This window comes from Megachile rotundata, chromosome 16, assembly GCF_050947335.1.
Source record: "Megachile rotundata isolate GNS110a chromosome 16, iyMegRotu1, whole genome shotgun sequence".
Taxonomy (NCBI): Eukaryota; Metazoa; Arthropoda; class Insecta; order Hymenoptera; family Megachilidae; genus Megachile; species Megachile rotundata.
This window is the reverse complement of record NC_134998.1, coordinates 6,520,015-6,543,878: the sequence shown is the minus strand read 5'-3', so window position 1 is coordinate 6,543,878 and position 23,864 is coordinate 6,520,015. Positions and strand designations below refer to the sequence as shown.

The window sequence follows — 23,864 nt, the reverse complement described above, 5'->3', positions numbered from 1 at the left end:
GTTTCACGTTAGGATCTTCACGTTAGGTTCTAAGGAACGCTCTATATGCGATGTTCATAAGAAACATAGTAATCAATATTTTTCTTACTTATACTTTTAATTTAGGAATAATACAAATTGTTCTAATTTAATTCTAAGTTGTTGCTAACTTAATTTGTAACTTGGATATGAAGAATTACTAGTGTACAAGGTAGTAGGTCAAATTTCAGAATTCCTAGATTTCAATATTCACATTCCTGGGACCTACAAGTTTTTTAGGATATATAGAGTTCTAATAGTCCCTAGACTCTCTTTGCAATTCTTAGCATTCACCTAGGGTCGCCTAGACTCCCTATATGTTCATAGTTCCAGTCTCCAGTGACCCTAACTTCACTAGGACCTCCATAGTTCCTTGGATCCCCAGCGCACATCCCCACATTAAATATTCCTTGAAAACTACAGCTTAGGATATCGAGGTCCCATGGTCCCCAGAGTCTCCACAGTTCCAGACTCCCAAATTCCCTATATATCCACAGTTTCTGTCTCCAGTGCCAAGTTCGCTAGGACCTCTACAGTACCCAACCGTCAAATTACCACGCATCGAATTACCACGCGTCGAATTACCATGAGTTGGATTACCACGCGTCGAATTACCACGCATCGAATTACCACGCATCAAATTACTACGCATCGAATCACCACGTACCGAATTACCACGCGCCGAGTACCCAACCGTCAAATTACCACGCATCGAATTACCACGCGTCGAATTACCATGAATTGGATTACCACGCGTCGAATTACCACGCATCGAATTACCACGCATCAAATTACTACGCATCAAATTACTACGCATCGAATTACCACGCATCGAATTACTACGCATCGAATCACCACGTACCGAATTACCACGCGCCGAGTACCCAACCGTCAAATTACCACGCATCGAATTACCACGCGTCGAATTACCATGAGTTGGATTACCACGCGTCGAATTACCATGATTTGGATTACCACGCGTCGAATTACCATGAGTTGGATTACCACGCGTCGAATTACCACGCATCAAATTACTACGCATCGAATTACCACGCATCGAATTACTACGCATCGAATCACGACGTATCGAATTACCTCGCGCCGAGTACTCAAGCGTCAAATTACCACACGTTGAATACCCATACGCCGAATTACCACGCGTCGAATAACCATAAGTCGAATTACCACGCGACAAATTACCACGCGCCAAATTACTATGCGTCGAATCACCACGTACCAAGTTACCACTTGGATCCCTTGGATCCACATCCCACATTCCCATGGTTCCCAGAGTCTCCACAGTTGCAGGCCCCCAGATTCCCTATATATCCACAGTTTCAGTCTCCAGTGCCAAGTTCGCTAGGACCTCCACAGTCCACAGTCCCTCGGATCCCCAGGTCCCCACATCCCCACATTCTCTACAGTTCCCGAATTCCCCAGATTCTCACAGTCCTCGGAATCGCCATATTTCCTAGCTTCCCAGAATCCCTACGTTCCCTTGGATCATCACAGTCTCTACTGTAGACAAGCCAGGAGTTGGCGCGTTGGTCGAGCCAGAGTAAAAGAAGCCACTCGCTCCACCTAACCACCGTGAACACTTCCAGTTACATTTCGGCAAATAAGAATAATGACCATAACTGGTGAACGCGACTCGCGCTATCTCGAGACGTTTGCCGACTGTCATTTTTGGTCTAATTGGTGTGAGCCACTATACCGAAAAAGGCGTCCATTTTTCTATTCAACAGCACCTGACACCTGGTTGACATCGGTAACGCTATGAAATACAATATTTCGCATTCAATATCTAACTTTTGCAGAGATATTTTTTTCCTACAGAGATTTAATAAAACATGGAGTTGAATAAAATATTCAACGTGCGAAAAAGCAACATGAAAATGACACGAGCGATCGGGCAGAGCAAGGCTTTTGAATTTCAACGATTGACAAGTTTTTATGCGTGCAACAATCGAACCGTTGCTCTTTATTTTCGTACGCGTACTAAATACGGAATACATTAAAATACATTATCACTGATATAATGAAATAAAGCACGCGCGCCTGTTGATGGAGGAAAAAAAGAGGGTCGAAACTGGAATCGGAGCTGAAAGTTACCAACGCATATAATCGTGTTTATTCGGATATTTTGTGAGACGAAATTGGGAAACAACAAAATTTTCACATTTGCTGGGAAACGATCTCTTTACGAATATTTTCACGTATTTACAGATATATTACTAACTATTAGATGCTCGTTTTAATATTTCGATCACGCGCTTACTTTCAAATTCGTCCAAACAAAAATGTGTGAAATCAACATTTAATTGACCCGATGAATCGTTATATTTTATTTAAATCAAGGTTACAAATCGACCCAGATTATTTAACAACTTCATCCGATGAAAGTATTTTCACCCCTTAGAAATATTTTATTCTCATCCCTTAGAAATTCCATTTAACCTTCTCTGCTTTAATGCATAGAAGATTTATTAATTCTTCATTAATTATAAAATGAATATTTTAACAAAATGCCAGAATTTGTATCATTATATATTTGTAAAAAGATAGTAAATTCTGAAAAGATTCCCATATCCATATCACTTAAAATAAGTTTGTAATTAGCCGTTGACCAAACTTTTGGGTTCCTTCCGGTGAGTCAACTCGGTCACACTTTCCGCTCGAATATGGAAGCGTTGCTCATCCGACGTAACGCGTCGTAAAACAAGGTAATTACACGCTGCACGCCTCCTACAGTGAACAGAATTAAAAGCGAAGCTCCGTTAGCGAGTTATATGCAAAGTAGAGTCTACGGGATCGTTCGAGACAGGCTAATATCGACTTTGTCATCGCGGAAGGAAGGCATTCAACAGGCTCGCACGTGTTTAGACGATGGCCAATGAGCGAGGCAACCACTGGACCGACGAACGAGCTCGTCACTCGTTGGATAAACGATTAAAATGCTAATCGAGACGCCCCTGGCATCGTGAACAACCCTGCGATTTTATTTAAAATCTTTTACTTAATTTTGTTCTTTGTTTCTTTCTGGGGATAGAGCTGACGTTTAATGCAATATAATTAGATTTTTGGTATATGTGGTAGATTGTTTTTTGGGGTTATTGAGTTCTTATTTGTGGAGAATTCAAGATTACTGAATGTTAGAATGTCTTTATGTCAGGGTTAGATTCATAAGTTTACGTATACCCCTAGATCCACATATGTTCACATCCACATATTCCCAAGTTTCCAGGTTGTAGGATTTTCAAATCCTCCAATTTCCAAACTCCCGAATTTCTAAATTCTGGGATATCCTTATGTTACCAAATCCATAGATTCACAAGTCCACATATGCTCAGATCCACATATTCATAGGTCTACACATACTCAGATCCACATATTCATAGACCTACACATGCTCAGATCCACATATTCATAGACCTACACATGTTCAGATCCACATATTCATAGGTCTACACATACTCAGATCCACATATTCATAGACCTACATATGCTCAGATCCACATATTCATAGGTCCACATATGCTCGGATCCACATATTCATAGGTCCACATATGTTCAGATCCACATATTCATAGACCTACATATGCTCAGATCCACATATTCATAGGTCCACATATGCTCGGATCCACATATGGTCAGAACCACATATTCATAGATCCACACATGCTCAGATCCACATATTCATAGGTCCACATATGCTCGGATCCACATATGGTCAGAACCACATATTCATAGATCCACACATGCTCAGATCCACATATTCATAGACCTACACATGCTCAGATCCACATATTCATAGGTCTACACATACTCAGATCCACATATTCATAGACCTACATATGCTCAGATCCACATATTCATAGGTCCACATATGCTCGGATCCACATATTCATAGGTCCACATATGTTCAGATCCACATATTCATAGACCTACATATGCTCAGATCCACATATTCATAGGTCCACATATGCTCGGATCCACATATGGTCAGAACCACATATTCATAGATCCACATATTCATAGACCTACATATGCTCAGATCCACATATTCATAGACCTGCATATGCCCTGATCCACATATTCATAGGTCCACATATGCTCGGATCCACATATTCATAAGTCCACATATGTTCAGATCCACATATTCATAGGTCTACATATCCTCAGAGCCACATATCCACATATTCTGAGATCCACATATCAATAGGTCCACATATGCTCACTTCCACATAGGTCCACACATTAATAGGTCCACATATGCATAGATCCACATATTCATACAGGTAAACACATGTGCTCAGATCCACATATGGTCAGAACCACATATTCATAGATCCACACATGCTCAGATCCACATATGGTCAGAACCACATATTCATAGATCCACACATGCTCAGATCCACATATTCATAGGTCCACATATGTTCAGATCCACATATTCATAGGTCCACATATCCTCAGAGCCACATATCCACATATTCTGAGATCCACATATCAATAGGTCCACATATGCTCACTTCCACATAGGTCCACACATTAATAGGTCCACATATGCTCAGATCCACATATTCATATAGGTACACACATGCTCAGATCCACATATGGTCAGAACCACATATTCATAGATCCACACATGCTCAGATCCACATATTCATAGGTCCACATATGTTCAGATCCACATATTCATAGGTCCACATATCCTCAGAGCCACATATCCACATATTCTGAGATCCACATATCAATAGGTCCACATATGCTCACTTCCACATAGGTCCACACATTAATAGGTCCACATATGCTCAGATCCACATATTCATATAGGTACACACATGCTCAGATCCACATATGGTCAGAACCACATATTCATAGATCCACACATGCTCAGATCCACATATTCATAGACCTACATATGCTCAGATCCCCATATTCATAGGTCCACATATGCTCGGATCCCCATATTCATAGATCCACATATCCTCAGAGCCACATAAAACTTCCAAATGATATTTAAATGCATTTAAACTACTCCAAAGTACCAACTACCCTAGAAGAAGTACCCCAAAAAAATACCATTTCAATCTAACCATCAGAATACTCCCTAGAGCCAATAACGTATTGTAGCGAAGGCATCCTACTACCTGAACAACTTTGCGTCTCGGCAAATGGCCGACACGGTGGTTACGGAATTTTATTAACGACCGCAACGTGCCGGTGGTCCGTGTTTGATGGCTAGCTGGCATCGATGCCGGTGCACGCTAATTAAAACTGACACACGGTGTCCCATGACGCGACGCATCGTGTTCTGTCTGGATGGTTCCGTTGTCAGCCAAACTTCCTCTTCATTCGTCCATCAAGATTTCACGCGTCCTCATCATTGCTTCCTTCGGAAATTACTCCTCTATTGCTTTCAATGTACTTGTTCAATCTTTCAATAAATTCTTCTTGTTCAATGCGTTAATAAATGCTTAAATTTATTTGATGCCTAATTCATTTAATCTACAAATGATGACCTCTCTTTGCGGAAAACGTACTCTTATTCTTTTAAGTTCAAGATTTAAAGAAGCTTACATGCTTTACCTAACTAGCTATCCCTAAATGTCACCCTGCAAAAAATCCTATAGCAAAACCTTCACTTATTGAACCAAGTATCATCCTAAAATTCCAAAGAAAACACTCAAAAAATCTAAGAATCTACAAATCTACTAAACTAAGAATTTGGTCAAATGATAAATGTGATATTGCTAGTCGACGCTAATAAAACACCGGTGCTATTTTCCCGAATAAAGCCGGCGAAATCACAAGGCGGTCGATATATTCGAGGTATAAAACAGCTTTATATCCAGTGTAGGTCGCATCCCCAAAATCATCGGTTCTCTCGCGAGAACGTTTTCACCCTCGGGTGGGGGTGGAGTGAAAGGAATACCCCGATCCGACGGCGTCGATATCTCGATCCTAAAGGCACACAAAGGGCCACTCGAAGGCGACGCGCAAATGACAAATCGTCCGCAAATAATAAATCTGTCGATCGGTCGGCCCGCACACGGTGTAACCTGATTCTTCGAGCCCCAGCATGGCTGAAATTCACCGAGGGGGATGGACGCAGGGGTGGGTCGAGGGTCGTGTTTGCACGAAATACGGGCTGGCAGGTATTGAATTTTTCTGACATTCTCCTCGCTTTTTTGGGAGACGATTTCTTACCGATCTTGATCTTGATATTTATTTCCGTATGCTTTCTTCCCCTCTTCTTTGCGTTAATGTCCTCTTGCAATTTTTAGCGTGATACATTGCGTGCGAGTCCTTTTTTATGGACCACCAGTTTGCGCGAATCGATACCTCCAGAAAATGGACGTCACGTGGTTCTATCACCGTAAACACAAAATGGCGATGGGTCTTTATCTGTCGTTTATGGAGGAAACTAATTGTACGGAAAATTGTAGTGTAACGATTCTAGTTTCTTTGTAAGGAAATGCAGAAATGCTTCGTATTTAACATTATATTCTTCTTGACTTTCAGAGTCTACCGATGATGAAAGTTAGGTTATGTTTGCTGCAACCTTTATAATGATCTCAGACATAAAAATGTTTCGTATTCAACATTATATTCTTCTTCGTTATTCTTCTTGACTTTCAGAGTCTACCGATGATGAAAGCTAGGTTATGTTTGCTGCTACCTTTATAATGATCTCAGACATAAAAATGTTTCGTATTCAACATTATATTCTTCTTCTTCATTCTTCTTGACTTTCAGAGTCTACCGATGATGAAAGTTAGGTCATGTTTGCTGCTACCTTTATAATGATCTCAGACATTAAAATGTTTCGTATTCAACATTATATTCTTCTTCGTTATTCTTCTTGACTTTCAGAGTCTACCGATGATGAAAGTTAGCTTATGTTTGCTGCTACCTTTATAATGATCTCAGACATAAAAATGTTTCGTATTCAACATTATATTCTTCTTCGTCATTCTTCTTGACTTTCAGAGTCTATCGATGATGGAAGTTAGGTTATGTTTGCTGCAACCTTTATAATGATCTCAGACATAAAAATGTTTCGTATTCAACATTATATTCTTCTTCGTCATTCTTCTTGACTTTCAGAGTCTATCGATGATGGAAGTTAGGTTATGTTTGCTGCAACCTTTATAATGATCTCAGACATTAAAATGTTTGGTATTCAACATTATATTCTTCTTCATCATTCTCCTTGACTTTCAGAGTCTATCGATGATGAGAGTTAGGTTATGTTTGCTGCTACCTTTATAATGATCTCAGACATAATGTTTCGTATTCAACATTATATTCTTCTTCGTCATTCTTCTTGACTTTCAGAGTCTACCGATGATAAAAGTTAGGTTATGTTTGCTGCTACCTTTATAATGATCTCAGACATAAAAATGCTTTATATTCAACATTAAATTCTTCTTCGTCATTCTTGACTTTCGAAGTCAATCACAAAAGTTAGGTTATGTTTGTACTTCAATTTGATCCATCCCAAAGTTTCTTTAGAAGATTTTTAAGAACTTAAAATTAAACGATTATATTATGGATCTGGTGCGTGATAATCAATTACCAAGCTTCTGGCCGCGTGAAATTCGCCGTTAACTCGGAAAATCACAAACAATCCAGTCTCGAGGACAGAGTTTGTTGAAGCGTTTCGAAATTCGATCAGATGCACATTGATTCTAACGGCGGGTTGAAGCCGGTTGCGCGGAATCGATCTCATTAATTTCCATCAACGACGACGTCGACGAGGACGAAATCGAGGGTCCTCGTGTCGAAGAAAAGAAGGCGAGCAACACACAGCTACCACACTGATATAGACGCCAGACGGTGAAGTAGAACTCTACGGGTGCATTCCTATTAGTCGGTCTGATGAGAAATCACGGTGAAGGAAATCAAAATCGAACCAAGAAGACGATCGAACCGATTTGCGATCATTTTCCGTTCTCACGAATTTCGTTTCCTGATTATTATTCGATCTTGGCCTATTTACTCGTATTATACACATCGAACTGTTTAGCTCCCAATATTTGATGTTATGTGAACTTAATTTAAGTCGACTATGAACTATGAGTTAGTTGTGATAGGTCCACTTGAAGAAAAGAGAGACTGTGCACCATGTTTATTATATGGTCCAGCAATGAACTGGTCTTTAGCTCAAGGTGCCAGCTAGGTTTTCTGATGCAGACATTGCGTCTCATTATTAGACTCCACATCACATATTCACATTCCACATCAGATATTCACATTCCACATTAGATATTTACATTTCACATCACGTAAGACCACATATACACATTCCACATCACATAAGCCCACACATTACCAAATTTCCACATCTTCATCTCACATGTTCCAAAACTCCCAACTCTTCAACCATGAAACAACCCTTAAATTTCAAACGTGACCAAACAATATCCAAACATCGTTCTATTTACAATCTCCATAATTTTCGATAAAATCCCCCAATAAAAATATAACACATACTCTGCATAAATAAACGTTTCACAAGTCCTCACACGTTAACTTCAAAAATGTATAAAACGTGTCGTGACGAGTATGCACCTTGACTGTTTTAGTCACAGACCACGTAAAAAACTGATAAGGGTAAAATTACGCATACGTTAGGGTGCAATCATCGATAACGAAACGGTATGGGCTGCATGCGGGTTGTACACATTCCACGTGAAATTCTATACAATCACCCTAACGATGCGTGAAGTTTGATCTGGCGTTTGCGTGCACCCCATAAAAGATTCAAATCGTCGCGTTCATATAACTGTGGAAAAACGTTCTCGCGTAACGAAACCGTTTGACAACCGACGGTCTTTCACTGCTTTGAAACGCTTTTTCTTTGTTGGAAAAACAAAGATCGTTTCGGGTTTATTTCCTGTATACGAGATAAATTATTTGAGTGCATTTGGCAAATTTAAGTTTTAGTTTAGTTTTGATTTGGGGGATTTTTCAGGGGGATAATTTGAGGAACTTTTAAGAAGGATAATTTGAAGAACTTTTGAGGGGGGCAATTTGGGGAACTTTTGAGGGGGACAATTTGAGGAACTTTTAAGGGGGACAATTTGAGGAACTTTCAAGAGGGACAATTTGAGGAACTTTTGAGGGGGGCAATTTGGGGAACTTTTGAGGGGGACAATTTGAGGAACTTTTAAGGACAATTTGAAGAAACTTTAAAGGGGACAATTTGAAGAATCCTTCAAGAGGGACAATTGAAAGAACTTTCAAGAGGGACAATTTGAGGAACTTTTAAGGACAATTTGAAGAATCTTTAAGGGGGACAATTTGAAGAATCCTTCAATAAGAACAATTTGAAGAATCCTTCAAGAGGGACAATTTAAAGAACTTTCAAGAGGGACAATTTGAGGAACTTTTAAGGACAATTTGAAGAATCTTTAAGAGGGACAATTTGAAGAATCCTTCAAGAGGGACAATTTGAAGAATTCTCAAGGAAGACAATTTAAAAAATTTTCAAAAGGAAGAACTTAAAGAATTTTCAAAAATTTCAAAGAGTTTTGAGAATAAAAAATAAATTTCAATAACAAACTTGATTTTTTCTTTCTGGACAATTTTTAATAACACAAGTAAAGGGGAATTGCCAGTATGAAGCCGACTCCCATACAAATTACAGTCATAATAACGGTCAAAACAGTATCTCGCTGCAATTGGTGCGGGCTGCTTGAATTATTACTCGATGTCGATGCTCAGAAATTTATAGCGCCTTTTCATGGCCCACCATGGCACTGTGCCACAAACTGTTAGCATCAGAACGTGATCGTTAAATCGCGCAGGGAACTTTGTTACTACAGCTTCGAGAATGTATAGGCTGTCTCAAAATATTTGTTCTGAAACACTCCACATGTACTGACACAAAATATTCTTCACATAATTTCGTTCTTCGTTCTGTAATTTCATTCTTCATTCTTATAATATCATTTTTCATTTTATAATTTCATTCTTCATTCTATAATTTCATTCTTCATTTTATAATTTCATTCTTCATTTTATAATTTCATTCTTCATTTTATAATTTCATTCTTCATTCTATAATTTCATTCTTCATTCCCATAATTTAAATGAATGTGAGCTACGTTTTTACTTCAGATGGACATCATTCTGGTCCACGATTGAAGCTCAGCCATTTTGTACATGTTGAGTTAAAGCCAGCCACCTGAATATGGCTGCTGTTAGCAGAAACTGTTAGCATCATGTCAAAATTATTTTGTACGAAGAGATTGATCATCTAATTACTAGTTTAATGAAGAAGAGATCTTTGTTTGCCAGCCAAGTTATTCTAATCCCCATTTGAAGTGCCCTATATAAATAATGTTCATATGTATGCTCACATCCTAACCGAATAATAAACGCCATCTTAATCACAGTCAATTTAAAAAATAGCTCCCAACCAACAGATCAATAACGTCCAAAAAAAGCAATACCGGTTCTAAAATCTATTCATAGAACGGACATCAACGAAACATCGATCGCGATAATCGAGCCGACATTCGTATGCAGCCGCAAGCCCGCGCGATTATAATTTCGCCCGTCATTCTTGATGTTTGGCTGAACGTTCAGTCGGGCAAGCTGGAATCTAGTCGAAATCCCTCTGTATGCGAGCGACCACGTGCAAGCGACATTTATACGAACACATCCACGGCACATAAATGAAGCACGCGCCTGAACTGCGCTGGATTTGACTAGGAAACGCTCGTGATGGGAAACGCTATGGGAGGTCGCTGCGTTGGGAGTCCATTTCGGGGTCCTTCATGGAAATGAACGTGCGATTCGATATTTTCTCGTTGGTGTATTCGCTTATTGAATTAATTCAACTTCTATTGGTATTGGTTTTTCTTGGAGGGAGGTTTATGTTTTGAGTTTCACTATTTTATGACTATATGAAGTTTAGTAGCTACAGTGGTAACATTAGCAACTATAGCAAGTTTCTATGTTTTATAGTAGTGACTATAGCAAGTATAGTAACTGCAGTAGTAACATTAGCAACTATAGCAAGTTTCTATGTTTTATAGTAGTGACTATAGCAAGTATAGTAACTACAGTAGTAATATTAGCAAGTATAGCAAGTTTCACTACTATATTTTACAGTAGTAATCACAGCAAGTAGCTAAAGAGTTAAGTCCTCGTACCGCAAGGGAAATTATATGAAATATGATACACTCTTGTTGTATCGCCACGGGGACTTAGGAGAGGAGTTTGGGTGAATGATGTTGAGAAATGGTGAAAGATTTGATGTTCACAAACTTTTATTCACTGTAATAATGACAAAAATGGTGATGTCCTTAAGTAGAGGTGCCTCCCTGTAGACATGGACCTCCAACTGCATAATGTCTTCACAACTTTATAATTAATTCACAATTTCTTAAAAGTACCACATCTCATGGAGCTAAAAACTGTTAGATTTCTAAAAGTCTCCATAGAAAACTATAGTTTAAGATAAACTATATATACAGATAGTTAAATCTTCAAAATTCATATATGTTAAAACCTAAACGTTATATGATCTGACAGTCCACCATATTGAACCTAAGAAATCCAATAAAACGTAGCTATTCACCAACTACAAATAGTTTTATTTAAACATCAGGTTGCAACAAGCACGCGAGCGAATGGTTCAATGAGGGGCATTCATTTTTCCAGCGTGAAAGCATTCTGTTCTTTGTAATCGAATCATCTCGATGATTCCATCCGTGTTCGATGTTACGAACGGCATCTGGAACGCGTTTCCAACGAGGCTGGAAATGCGAGATTGGAAAATTGTCGGGTAACTGTTCGATGGCGTTTTATAAAACGGCTCGATCGTCGGAATCGCGATGGAGCAACGCTTTGTTTGGCCACCGACGGCAATGAAATCGAAGCGCGATCATTTTTGCGGCCTCTGAACGTTTTTCAATTTTGCCCGGCTACCGTCCGCCAAGATCAGAAGTGCTCGACAGTTAACAACGATTTGCGCGGATTTTTTTTCCTGCCTCTGTTGATTGAACGAATGTTTTTTCTTCCTTTTCGGATTTGTTTAGAAAGGTGATCCTATGATTCTTTTTTTCCCACGAAAATTCCTTTGTTATTGTTATACCTATGTCGGAAAGGTTTTTAAATTTAAACTAGCGCCATCTATTAAATGTTATCTGAAAACAGTATACCGCCTCTACAAAACACGGTAGTCATTATTGGAATTCCGCAACGAATAACTTATAGCGTTTAATGCGACAGAACCTTTCGTCACCGTGTCACAAAATCACGGGCGAGCGCAACAAATTGCTCGCGTTGAATATTGCGATCTTATCAAAACAGCTAGAAGAAACTATACATTCCTGGAATCAATTGTAACTAGTGATGAGACCTGGTGCTTCAAGTATGAACCTCAAAGCGCCAAAGTGCTACGTGGAAATCTCCAGGCTCTCCAAAATCAAAAAAATTGCGATTCCAGAAGTCCCGAGAGACAATGTTAATTTGCTTTTACGATTCTAAAGGAATTATACTTCGGGAATTCGTTCCGCAGGGACAAAATGTTAACGGCGAATATTATCTGGGTGTTATGGAACATTTGTGGAAGAGGATCGTTCGTGTGAGGCCCGAATATCGAGCGCCGAGAAGTTGGTTTCTGTTGCATGATAACGCACCGTGTCACAGAACTGTCTGTTCGTTAATTTTTGGCGAAAAAGTCTGTGTGCTTCGACATTCTCCAAATTCGCCTGATCTTCGTGTGATTACTTCTTTTTTCCAAAACTGAAATTAGCTATAAAAGGAACGTTTTATGACACTTATAACGCGACTGCGCAGACGCGAGTACGCAGCTTAGCGTCTGCGCATGCGTAATCCTCGCGCTTTGATTGGTCCGTGTTTTTCCTTAATAATTCAAAAACGCAGCTTCAAATCCCATTTCTGCAAAGGGAAATCTTACTCAGAATCATTTTTCATTTCTGGAACCTATACTAGTTATGAGTCACCCTGTTTTCGACGATTCGCAATAATCGTTAATAGTCAAATCACTACGCGACTGATGATTCTTCGCACCTCTTAATTTGAACCAATGTATCAATGTAACTTGTACCAATGTATCCTTGTAATATGGATCAAATTAATTTTAGTGAAAGATGCGACTGTTGAAGATCTGGAAGAATCACTCAAGCTTCCTTATACGATTAGCTACCCTCGCAAAATGGAGGATTAACTGAAACATGTGACAAATGATGTCAACTCTCGAAACTCTAACCACCCTTGTGATCCCTCAGCCAAATAAGAAAAGTTCTACGGTATCGTGGTTAGGTTAGGTATACTTCGTTACCCATTTCCTTTCATATTTCAGCTAAAATTTGCGCTCCAAAGTTGTATCGATTGCCATTGATAAAATATCGATAATCAATAGCCATGCATAGGGGTCAACACTTGATTTTTGATTACACGCAGGGTTTCTGAGCGGACAGAAATGGCCAGGCCGGTGACAATGGCGGTGAAAAGGAGACAGACGACGTTTCCACGCGATGAATGCCCGGTAATTGCTACTGGAGGGACATCGGTGCTTCCCTGCGCCTCTTCGTCATCTGTCTCTCGCTCTCACCCTTTCTCGTCGAGCAAAATTGGCCCCGAAGCCCCGGATGGGTGCATTACCGATGCATCGTTGCGCATCCGTCGATTGAACTTTTCGATGCAGCCTCGAATGTCCCCATCGTCCGTTCGGCATTTATATCGATGAATACGACGCCGCACAGTGTCCCGACGTGCACTGACTCGTGTCAATCGTGTTGCATCAATCCTTTTTCTGCTCGCTGTTTTTTTACCTCTTTTTTTCGAAGGTTGTTGTCACGGTTGATTTTTCTGTACGATCGATCGTGACGATTCTTCCATTCGTAGGAACAGTCTGAAGCGCTCGGATGAAAGGATCGATCGTTTTAAGTGCTCGTTTCCTAGCGAAATGGACGACCGATGCGATTCAAATGGCTCGATATGGAAATTGTTCCGCGGGAAATGACGAGCGAATTGAACGCTTTCATCTTGAACAATTCTGGACCGCGTCCTTAGTTCTCTCATTTCGTTAAAACGCACGTTGAACAGCAGCTGCGGCACGGTCGAGGAGTTAGGAACAATGTTATCGTGAAAGAACGTGACAAAACGCGAATACCCCAGCACATGTTAATTGCATACATCTCTGAAAGGATCGGCTCTGAATGAAAATCAGTTTATTGGCCGTCGCGTTTTTCGCGTTCGCAGGATCGCATTCATCGTTGGCAGTTATTGAAGCCTGCTAGCGTCTGACTTGGTTGAATACGTGTTAGGTAATGATGCCGGTTCGTTGATAAATGCGAGGCGGCTGAATGCGAACGGCGGAGCGACCGGGGCCTATCTTCGTGCTCGATATTGCGTTTCAATAGCTGTGACATCGATCGTGCCGCTACCAACCGATCAAAGGGACGATCCTCGGAAATGACTAGATTCGCGCGATCCGATTCTCCTCACGCGATTCCGTGTCTTCGAGCATCGATAACGGAACCATTGTCGCGGATAGTTGGGACATCGTTCCACTTGGAAATTGCAGCTTGTCGATAAATCGAGCCTGTTGCCTACCTTGTTCCTTCTTTTACAATTCACTTTTCTTCCTAGCTAATTCAAATTGTTCTTTCAAGATATTAGGTTTATTTTTTTCTTAACGTGTCTTTAACTTTTGAGGACAATGAGGCTAATACAATGTCCTTGACTTCTGAGTACAATTAAGGCGCCATACAATGTCTTCAATTAATGAGGACACATAAGAGGCTGTACAATGTCTTCAATTAATGAGGGGACTTAAGACATCATACAATGTCTTCAATTAATGAGGACACATAAGAGGCTGTACAATGTCTTCAATTAATGAGGGGACTTAAGACATCATACAATGTCTTCAATTAATGAGGGGACTTAAGACATCATACAATGTCTTCAATTAATGAGTACACTTAAGACGCCATACAATGTCTTCAATTACTGAAGACACTTAAAACGCCATACAATGTCTTCAATTAATGAGGGGACTTAAGACATCATACAATGTCTTCAATTAATGAGGACACTCGTAAACATGTTTAGAGCACTTGGACTCAAAGAAACTGCTCTAACTTAGATCTTCTAAAGCACAGATCTCTTGTATACCACTAATGAAACTGCAGAGCTAAATTATTTTTGGAATTAATAATATAATATAGCTTTCTGCTTGCAATAGTCGACTGCTGGATTAGTGTCGATCACTGTACAAAATAATATATGTTGCTAGTGCGTAAGGGTCAAAAAGTGGGTCCAAAAGAGAGTTAACAGTCGCAGTGACAAAATGGCGGCGCGCGGCCATCTTGTGGCTGCAGTGGCGGCCATCTTGTGGACGCAGTGGCGTCACATACGATGCATACACTAGAAGTGCGCTGACGAAAGACACATCGATTAATCTTCTAACATTATCACTCGTAATAACTACAAATAAATAAAAGTATAAATTATAAGAATCTCTAAACCCAAATCCTCCGCTAAACCCAAAAATTGTCAACTCACGTTGAACCTAGCAACCCCTAAACTAAACTAATCCCTGAACCTAATTCTGAACCTCGAACAGACCTAACAAACTGACCTAATTATCAAACCCAATAGCTATAATCTGATTTAACAGTTAAAACGCACAATGATGATCAACAAAATGTATGCATAGGAATCTATGTAGAATTCCAAAAAGTAAGTCTGACGAATTGGCAGCACAGTTTCGGGAAACACGGTGATCTCCGTGTTACAAGCGTTGGAACGATGTCACCTAATTGTCCCATTATCCACGAGCTAGGATTCGAACAGGCGTGTCATAGGGAGATCTATTGGAAGCACGGTTACCGGTAGGTAACTATCAGAGCGTCTTATTAAGTAGTAGCACACGGTCCGCCGATAAATCTTTCGCTGGCGCGAATCCACGAGCTGGACACGTTCGTCTTATTGCATATCTACGCGGAACCGATGAAGTGGCGAAATCTAATTTCGTCTTGAGATCCTACCCACTAAAGTGTATATAGACGTCTTCGGATTGAGGGTTATGGACGACTTTGTGTAATTAGGAATCGAAAATTGGAACACAGTGACTCTCATTAGGGAGATGGTTCTTCAAATATGCCATATAGCGCATTGTTCCATATTTTGGAATTTTTTGCGCTTTTTACGAGTTTCATTTTGTGTTACTCTTTGTATGAAGTCGATACTTGTTCTGAACTTTGTAGTAGTCTCTTTGAAGTAGTTCTGATCTTTGTAGTAGTTCTATTTTGACAGTATGGTCATATAACAACAAATTTTTTAGAAAAATTTATATTTCTCTGCTACAATAAAATCGGTGTCGAAAATCTCGAGTATCTCTCACGTTCTAACCTTGGGTATATTTGGACATACTCGATCGGCCAAATATCAATTTGCCAGTACTCGAATTTGATAATTGCAGATATTATCCACCGATGATAGAAGTGATCACGTGACCGAGGGTTGATAAAACACACCTGTTAAGGGTGGAATCCGGATACTTACCCCGTGCGTCGAAATACCGACCGGAAAGTTACCCCTCAAATATTTTAATTCGATAAACGCTTAACCCTTCATAAATTAATTCTGAAGCCCCGCAAACATTAAGAATAAAAAAATTTGCAAGTTTTAAGAAAATACGTAAGAACCATTAAACCAGACAGAAGCGAAACCCGATGACAAAATGATTGTCGAATGAGAGTGAGAGTAAGAGATAGGCCACGCGACGCAGCAGTTTGAGGCATCACGTGGCCACCGGCACGCAGAAGCAGAAAAGCCATAAGTAACGTCTAGTTGGGCACGTGTACGTACACACGTGCACACATACGCGTGAAAGCGTAAAGAATACCAAGAGAGATGAAGATAAAGAAAAGCGGTATTTTGAAAGAGCGCCTGCTCACTGTACTCTCACTGAACTCTCCTTCTCCCACTCTCGTAATGTCCTCTCTCTTTATGACGCACAGATCGATTCTTTCTCTCTCTTTCTCTCTCTCATCCACTCAGTTACACCCTGTATCCTTTCCCTTTCTTCCACGAATGTACACGCGCCCAATGACGGATTTACCTCACTGTGTGCCCGGGGCATTACACAAATTTTTAACTGTATATATGGCATAACATACAGCACACAAAATTTAATATTATGGTGAGCCCAAAAAATTATTAGGTTCATCGTGAGTATCTTTTAAGATTGAAAATGTAACGTGGGGCTCTGGGAGAATCCGCCACTGCGCCGCGACTTATCGATAATATAGGGAAGATAAACTTACCCGTTCATCCTGATGGCGGCTACCCACGTTGTCCCCCAGGGCCTCTAACTCCCGCGTTTGACGTTTCACGCACACGTCGCCGGATCGTATCCGGCAGCGATCTCAGCGACGACACGAGGACGCACCGAAAACAACAGGTTGCATGTGACGGCGGCACAAATATGGCGGCGAAAAAATCACCGTTCCGCCCGGCTCGACGACCAGCCGTTCGTTTTTTTTCGCCTGCACTGCACCGATATGCGTAAACGTCGCGTGTCTCTTTGCCCGGCTGTGTACGTGCGACGTTGCGTGTCTGTGTCGCGTTAACCTTTTCCCTGACCGTCTGGTCCGCAGTGTCTGCTTGTCCGGCTCGGCTAAATTCACCTGTCCCTCGACACTGTTTTCCTGTCCACGTCGAACAACACTGAATCACCGTCACCGCACCCGAACGCTGCCGCAATGCAAATCACAGTCGTCACCGCCTTGATCGACGTAAACGTTCGAAATGCTGGGGATTATGGGTTTTCATGCGGACTCGCACGCGGTCTACTACGTATGAGAACGAACACTTGTCATGCGTACGGAGAACGGACGAAACTAAAGGGATATCTTGATGATAACAATTGTACACAACAGTAACACACGCCGAATCGTTCCGAGCGACAGGAGACACGCGCTGCCACTTTTGGGCCGTGGCATTTCACGAGACAGACGGAGGCTTTCGACCATAATCGGCCACACTGTCGACATCTTATTGCTGCACTGCTTACCCGATAAGGATTTCGCGGGATTATGGGTACTACGCGACTCGTACCCGTGATGCACCATTTAACGGATATTTTTTTAATTTAATTTTGGAGTCGAAATAGTTTGGTTAGGTTAAGGTTGAAGTTTCGTGAAAGTGGAGATAAGGTATTTAACTACTGTAGTGAAACAAGATTACTTTAATCGATAATGTTGGAATCTAATCTAAGAATATAAATACCGACGAAACTGTAGAATACTTTATGGTCCGTCGGAGAGATGGCGCCACTTGTTATATTTTTGTAATGATCATCAGAGTTGTCAGTCAAGAAGAGTTCTATTACCAAGCCGTCGATCATGAAGAATTCTATTTGTACGTTTTAACAAATGATTGATGTTTAAGTTTAAAGCTATCGTCGTTTGATCATATTTAATTTTATTTTAAAAAGAAAATCGTTCGCTATTCATTATGTAATGAAACCTGAATTCAAGAACACGTATTAAAATCAAATCCAGAATCAATTTCAATAAAATCAGTTATTTTTGTAAAGTTATTATTTATTGACTATTAAAATATAGGAAGACTACCCTATATTTTTTTTTAAAATTCAATTAATATTGTATCTGCTTAATGTACTATAATATATATCAAATTATATCTTATAGAAGTAATTAATTTCTAAATATTTCATATTACAATAAGTCAGCAGCTGATACAGTCACATCCTACTGTGCCAGCTGTGATCACAACTGTTGGTAATGTAGAAAACGTCAGTTCTCCATTTACCATTATACAGTAATAAAGTTTCAGTGTTCACAAAATATCTTGACATTTTTATTTACGTCTCACACATTTGCCACATGTTGCCAATATGTAACATAGCTATAAAAATAATCAAACATCCTGAGTCTTGAAATTCCTAAACCAAAAGTTGATTTAAATAAAAAATATTCAAGATCAAATTAGAAACCTTGTATTTAAGACAAGAACTACATACAAAAACATTAACATAGTTAACATAGTTAAACAATTTTTTATACAAGATAGCTAAGTTACCTAAATTTAAATTTTGTTGTACTGCAGTTAGAGGAAACTATTGAACAGAAATAGATTTGTAGCAGATATATGAAACGTGTAGAAGGAAAAATTTGTTCTCTATAACCATGTCGCTACCGAAGGATCGTATCTCGTTTAGGAGGGTCAGGTTTTGTTGTCCATTTTCTGCACGCCATACGGCAGGTACTGAAGGAAAAATGATAGGTCCAAACCTTTATTGCCTGCAGGTCAAAAACCAAGAATTCTTAAGAACCTGAATGCCATATTCTGAGAATACAAGGTATTTCTAAAATATACCTGGTAAAGTTGGAATACCAAATTTTATTCAATGCAGTTTCTTGAGTTTTCTTTTATAATAAATTGACTTAAAAGTGCAGATATTTTCTGTTCTCCCGCATTAGGTGCAGAGCATGCAAAAATGCTCGATAATCAAGTTCCAAGCGACCACCCCTCTCCACAGAGAAACATTTGTGTACTGCGTCCAGCTCTCTGTTACCGATTAACTGTAACATATGTCTGGTGGAGAGGACCTTCATCAAACAGTTCTTTGAAACTGTGCCGATATTTTCCTTGTCACAGTCCTACAGAACAGCGTGTTAAAATTAAATATATATTTCTAAATTATTATTTGTAGTAACTAATAATATGTAATAATAAATTGTGTAACATTATAACTCATTTAGTTGTATATATAATATTTGATGTATTTAGTCTAATACTTGATAAATTTTTTAAGTGTTCAGCTGACCTTGAACAACTCTGAAAGATTCGGCTGCTTCACTCTGCTCAGTTTGTCCATTGCAGTCGTAGCCATATGTCTCTCATCGAAAGTCAAGAACGTTTTAGGAGAAGCTTCCGAGGGCACGTGTTGCATCGGCACTAAAAGTGGAGCTCTTTCTAAACTACCAAAGGAAACAGCCTCCTCGATCATTTCTCCGAACTTCACGTAATCCACGCAATCCGATCTTCAAAATAAGAAATCAAATTTAAAACCTAGTTCCATGAAAACACCATAAATGTGTCCCATATTTACCTCATTGGCGATTGGAAGACCTTCATAATGGTTCCTATTTCCGCGCAAGTTAAATTACAACGCAGTTGATCTAAACTTCGCATAAAGTCTGTTTTCTTAATCACGAGCTCATTATGAACATCGTATTGACGCATGAATTCAACAACCTTTACGTAAAACGAAAGAATTACAATTACCCAAAGGAAATTTGTACTATCGCGTTTACCTTCACGCGTTCGCGCACGACTTTTGCTTTGATCTTTGCTAAAATTAGAACAATATTTGTCTCGTCGGCGCTGGGTTCCGGTGGCGGTTTCTCGGCGTTGATCATTTCCTTCTCTTTCAGTAGAGAAGCGTACAAAGGTTCTTCTATTCGCTGCGACTCTAATTCCCTTAGGAACCAAATATAGTTAAACCCTAACTCGTCGTTATATCTCTGCTCTAACGCGTACTCCTCCTGTTCTGAAATCAACACCGCCGCAGTTGTTAAAACTTGACGCATTTGTGCACGTGACACGTGACCTTTGTTATTTCTGGAAAGTAAACACGAATAAATTACAGATAACTAATTTCACTTTTCACGTTCATACCGATCGTAGTCTTTGAAAAATTGCTTGATCATAATTCTTCTTTCGTTCACTCGGTGACGAACTTTCTGCAGCGTTTCCTCGCAAAGGTTTCTGATGTCCTTCGACACGCATTGCCAATCGGCCGTTCCCTTCCGGTTTAGCTCCGCTATTTCCTTTGGAGGTGATTCAACTTTCAGATTCGGCAATTTTTCCAACTCCTTCACGGTGAATACTGTGAATGAAAAACAAAATTGAAGTATATCGAATGTTTAATGTTTGCTTTGGATGAGAACCTTGATCGATGTCGTCTTGGAATGTGCGCCAACATACTCGATCCGGATCGTTTGGATCTTTGTAGAGCTGAACGAGGGCGTCGATTTCCGTTTCTGCTAAATAAAGCCTTCCCAGGCCCGAAACCTGAAGACCGTCTAATCCTCTTTTGAATTGCGAGATCGTTACTCTGCCCGCATTCAAATGGTCAAACCTCTGTAATCAATTTCGCATAAGTCTTCAAGCTTAATAGAAGTTATAAAGCTTATTTAAATGCGAGTTAACCTGAAAAAACTCAGAAATGCGTATTCGATGTTCGTAAACGTGTCGCTGTATGCGTCGAACAGTTTCCATCAACGACATCTCAACTCTCGGCTCCTCCGTCACCGGATGGAAAACCGTCTGCTTCCCAAATACTTTTCCAGGCGAGCACTTTCCGATTTCCGGCCTCGGAAGTTTCGGTAGCTCAGCTGTGATGATTCGCCCAGGGAATTGATCGAGTAACTCCTTTTAAAAATATTCCAAATGACAAATAAGATCGGTTTAACAAAATGGATGATCATTACTCCACCAAGAGCCAGCATTCCGTGTTTGTCGAAGTAGGACTGAATTTCGTCGACCGCTTTCAAGAAGGCCACGTAATTAATCGTGTAAGCGTCCTTCGCGAATCTTTTGACGAGCAAAGTGAATTCTTCGGAGGCCAGGAGGATGTCTAAGAATTTCAAGATTCGGCCGAAATGCGTGAAAGTCACTGTTCCTGCATTCTTCGAGATCTGTGAATCAAAGAAATTGTAACAGGGTACAATTTTATAAATTTTTAATTTTTCAAGGATTTGATATTGAGACAGTACTAATTCATAGTCTTGAAAATAGGGCCTGAGGACGAGTCTCCGTTTGGTCACAAGAACAGCGATTTGAGTGAGTATCAGACATAATTTGCGATACTCTGTTGCACTCAGTCGATTCACGTGTTCCGGATCTTCCCATTCTAGTCCGGTTACGAGCGGTTTATTTTTATCGAATTCAGGAACTGCAGAAAAAACAGTATTTACAAAGTGCATCATACAATCTAGTCAAAAACAAAAATTTGAGACTGAAAAGTTATTATTTTTAAATATTTTAAAAAATTTCAAAGTGCAATTGTGAAGATTTCGGCGTCGTAAAATCCTAGGTACGAGTGAATAGTGAATAGCTTCAAAATGTGGGTCGGCCCATAAAAGTTTGGGAAGCCCTGACTTAACGGTACCTCAGGTATGAATACGGATTTTAGACACCGCAGGCCACAGATTTCGACGCTTAATATTTCTTTCTCTATGCAATCGAAAATTCATATCAATATTCGTACATGCAGTGCAAGTTTCTGTGCACGATAAAATTGATTAAACTGGGTCAAAGTTTGAGTTAAAGATTTATTTATAAAAATTATTCATACCGCTATCGTGGATAATTTTGCAAAACTGCGTGTACAGTACTCTGCCATCTTGAACGCGAAAATAATCAGCCAAATCGCAAATTTCGCTATCGGATAGACCGACTACATCCTTCAGGGGCCCAGCCAAAACCGAAATAAACTTCGACTCTGCATATTAACATTATATAATCGGCGATAAAGATGCGATCACTTATGAGATTTTTATTTAAAAAAAAATAAATGCTTTAATTATTGTACCTGAAATCAAGCAATTTTTTTCTGGGTCCAGAGGCTTATAGTAATCCCATAAACTAAATCCAACGCGAAATATCGCCGCCCTTATTTTGTTACAAGTACGCCAAACATCTTGCAGCCTCAAAATCTAAGGATAGAGCATATGCTGTGACCATGTGCGTCCTTCCGTTCGTTTTATTTTAGGAAACACGGGGGACTTTACCTTTTCCTCAGGCATTTTCAAGAAAGCAACTAAAGATCACGGGAATTTTATTGTGACACGTAAGAATTTCATCGATCAACTTTGGTAAACAAATGAAGATCGGAATTCAATTACAGAATGTGTACAATTAACACCGCTTGAATTTATCTGAAATAAAAATTAGCGACATTATAATACTGTATCTCAAGTTTTTACTAGAATAAAAAGTGATTTTACTTGAATAAAAGTGGTAGTCATATTATACTTCATGTAATTATTTCTATAAGTTTTGAAAGTTCTGAGGGTCCAGTAACCCCATCTTCCCTCCTCTAGCGACAGCACTGCCTACAATTACAAACTAGCATTAAAATAAAGGAATAACAAAATGAGTAAGTAGAATATTATTAACAATAAAAATTTTATTAGCTAAATAATCTGAAAGAAAGAAATATATTTCAAAGGTAACGTGTTTTTAACAATTTTTCTTTGTGCGTCGCAGTATTGTAGCGACACCTGCAGCGCCTGCAGCGACACCTACTAGCGTCTGTTGACTCATCCCATACCGAGAATGCTGAATCAACTATAAATGTTTCCCGCTTTTATTGCGTGTCAGCGTAGAAATCAGTTCGATTTTTCTGAATGAATAATTGAACCGTTTATCTGGATGAAATGATAGAAGTAAAAATACGAAAACCTGGGGAAAGAAAATAAATGTGTCGGGATGGATTTTATAAGGAATATTTTATTGATTTCTTGGAGGTTACGCGTATAGAATTCTGGGAAATGATGCTTACAAATGGAGCCGGATCTTCGACGAGTAGCTATTGGCTGACATACAGTGTTCAGCGGTTACCATGAATCGTATTGGTCCTTCGTTTCGCTCTGATCCCCACGCTGGACGAAAATTTACATATGCTGGCCATTACATGCTCTGCTCCCCTTTGCTGGAATACCCGGCAACATCGATTGGTATGCTAGGGACGTACCGATATTTCCAAATTGTAATAATTTATTTTTTCTTTGTTATCAATAATTTTTTACCGC

General features: G+C 39.6%; 2 protein-coding genes across 6 annotated transcripts in view; both read right to left on the bottom strand.

The window, feature by feature from the left end:
- Positions 1-18,233, bottom strand: part of heph (polypyrimidine tract-binding protein 1 heph) — a 483,336-nt gene extending 465,103 nt beyond the window's left edge. Inside the window, exon 1 of the mRNA XM_076541303.1 lies at positions 17,343-18,233. Within this exon, the coding sequence (XP_076397418.1) occupies positions 17,343-17,350 (8 nt within the window). The 5' untranslated portion in view covers positions 17,351-18,233. The remainder of the gene's footprint in view (positions 1-17,342) is intronic.
- A 468-nt stretch (positions 18,234-18,701) lies between these two features.
- Positions 18,702-23,827, bottom strand: LOC100876752 (uncharacterized). Of its 5 annotated transcripts, none has more exons than XR_013041012.1 (17): positions 23,615-23,826; positions 23,298-23,514; positions 23,058-23,165; positions 22,842-22,988; positions 22,643-22,766; positions 22,406-22,552; positions 21,825-22,003; positions 21,540-21,746; positions 21,259-21,480; positions 20,997-21,189; positions 20,725-20,935; positions 20,361-20,667; positions 20,156-20,301; positions 19,871-20,087; positions 19,420-19,703; positions 19,123-19,343; positions 18,702-18,948 (listed from the first exon to the last, which is right to left on the bottom strand). XR_013041012.1 is itself a non-coding variant. In XM_076541295.1 (14 exons), exons 3-14 carry the CDS (start codon positions 22,854-22,856, stop codon positions 19,488-19,490), a joined length of 2,184 nt encoding a protein of 727 aa, XP_076397410.1. In that variant the 5' UTR covers positions 22,857-22,988; positions 23,058-23,514; positions 23,615-23,827; the 3' UTR covers positions 19,419-19,487. The 5 variants fall into 5 exon arrangements, 1 of the variants encoding a protein (XP_076397410.1); XR_013041013.1 differs by having other exon boundaries at positions 23,334-23,514; XR_013041014.1 differs by having other exon boundaries at positions 23,359-23,514.
- Positions 23,828-23,864: the final 37 nt, after the last annotated feature.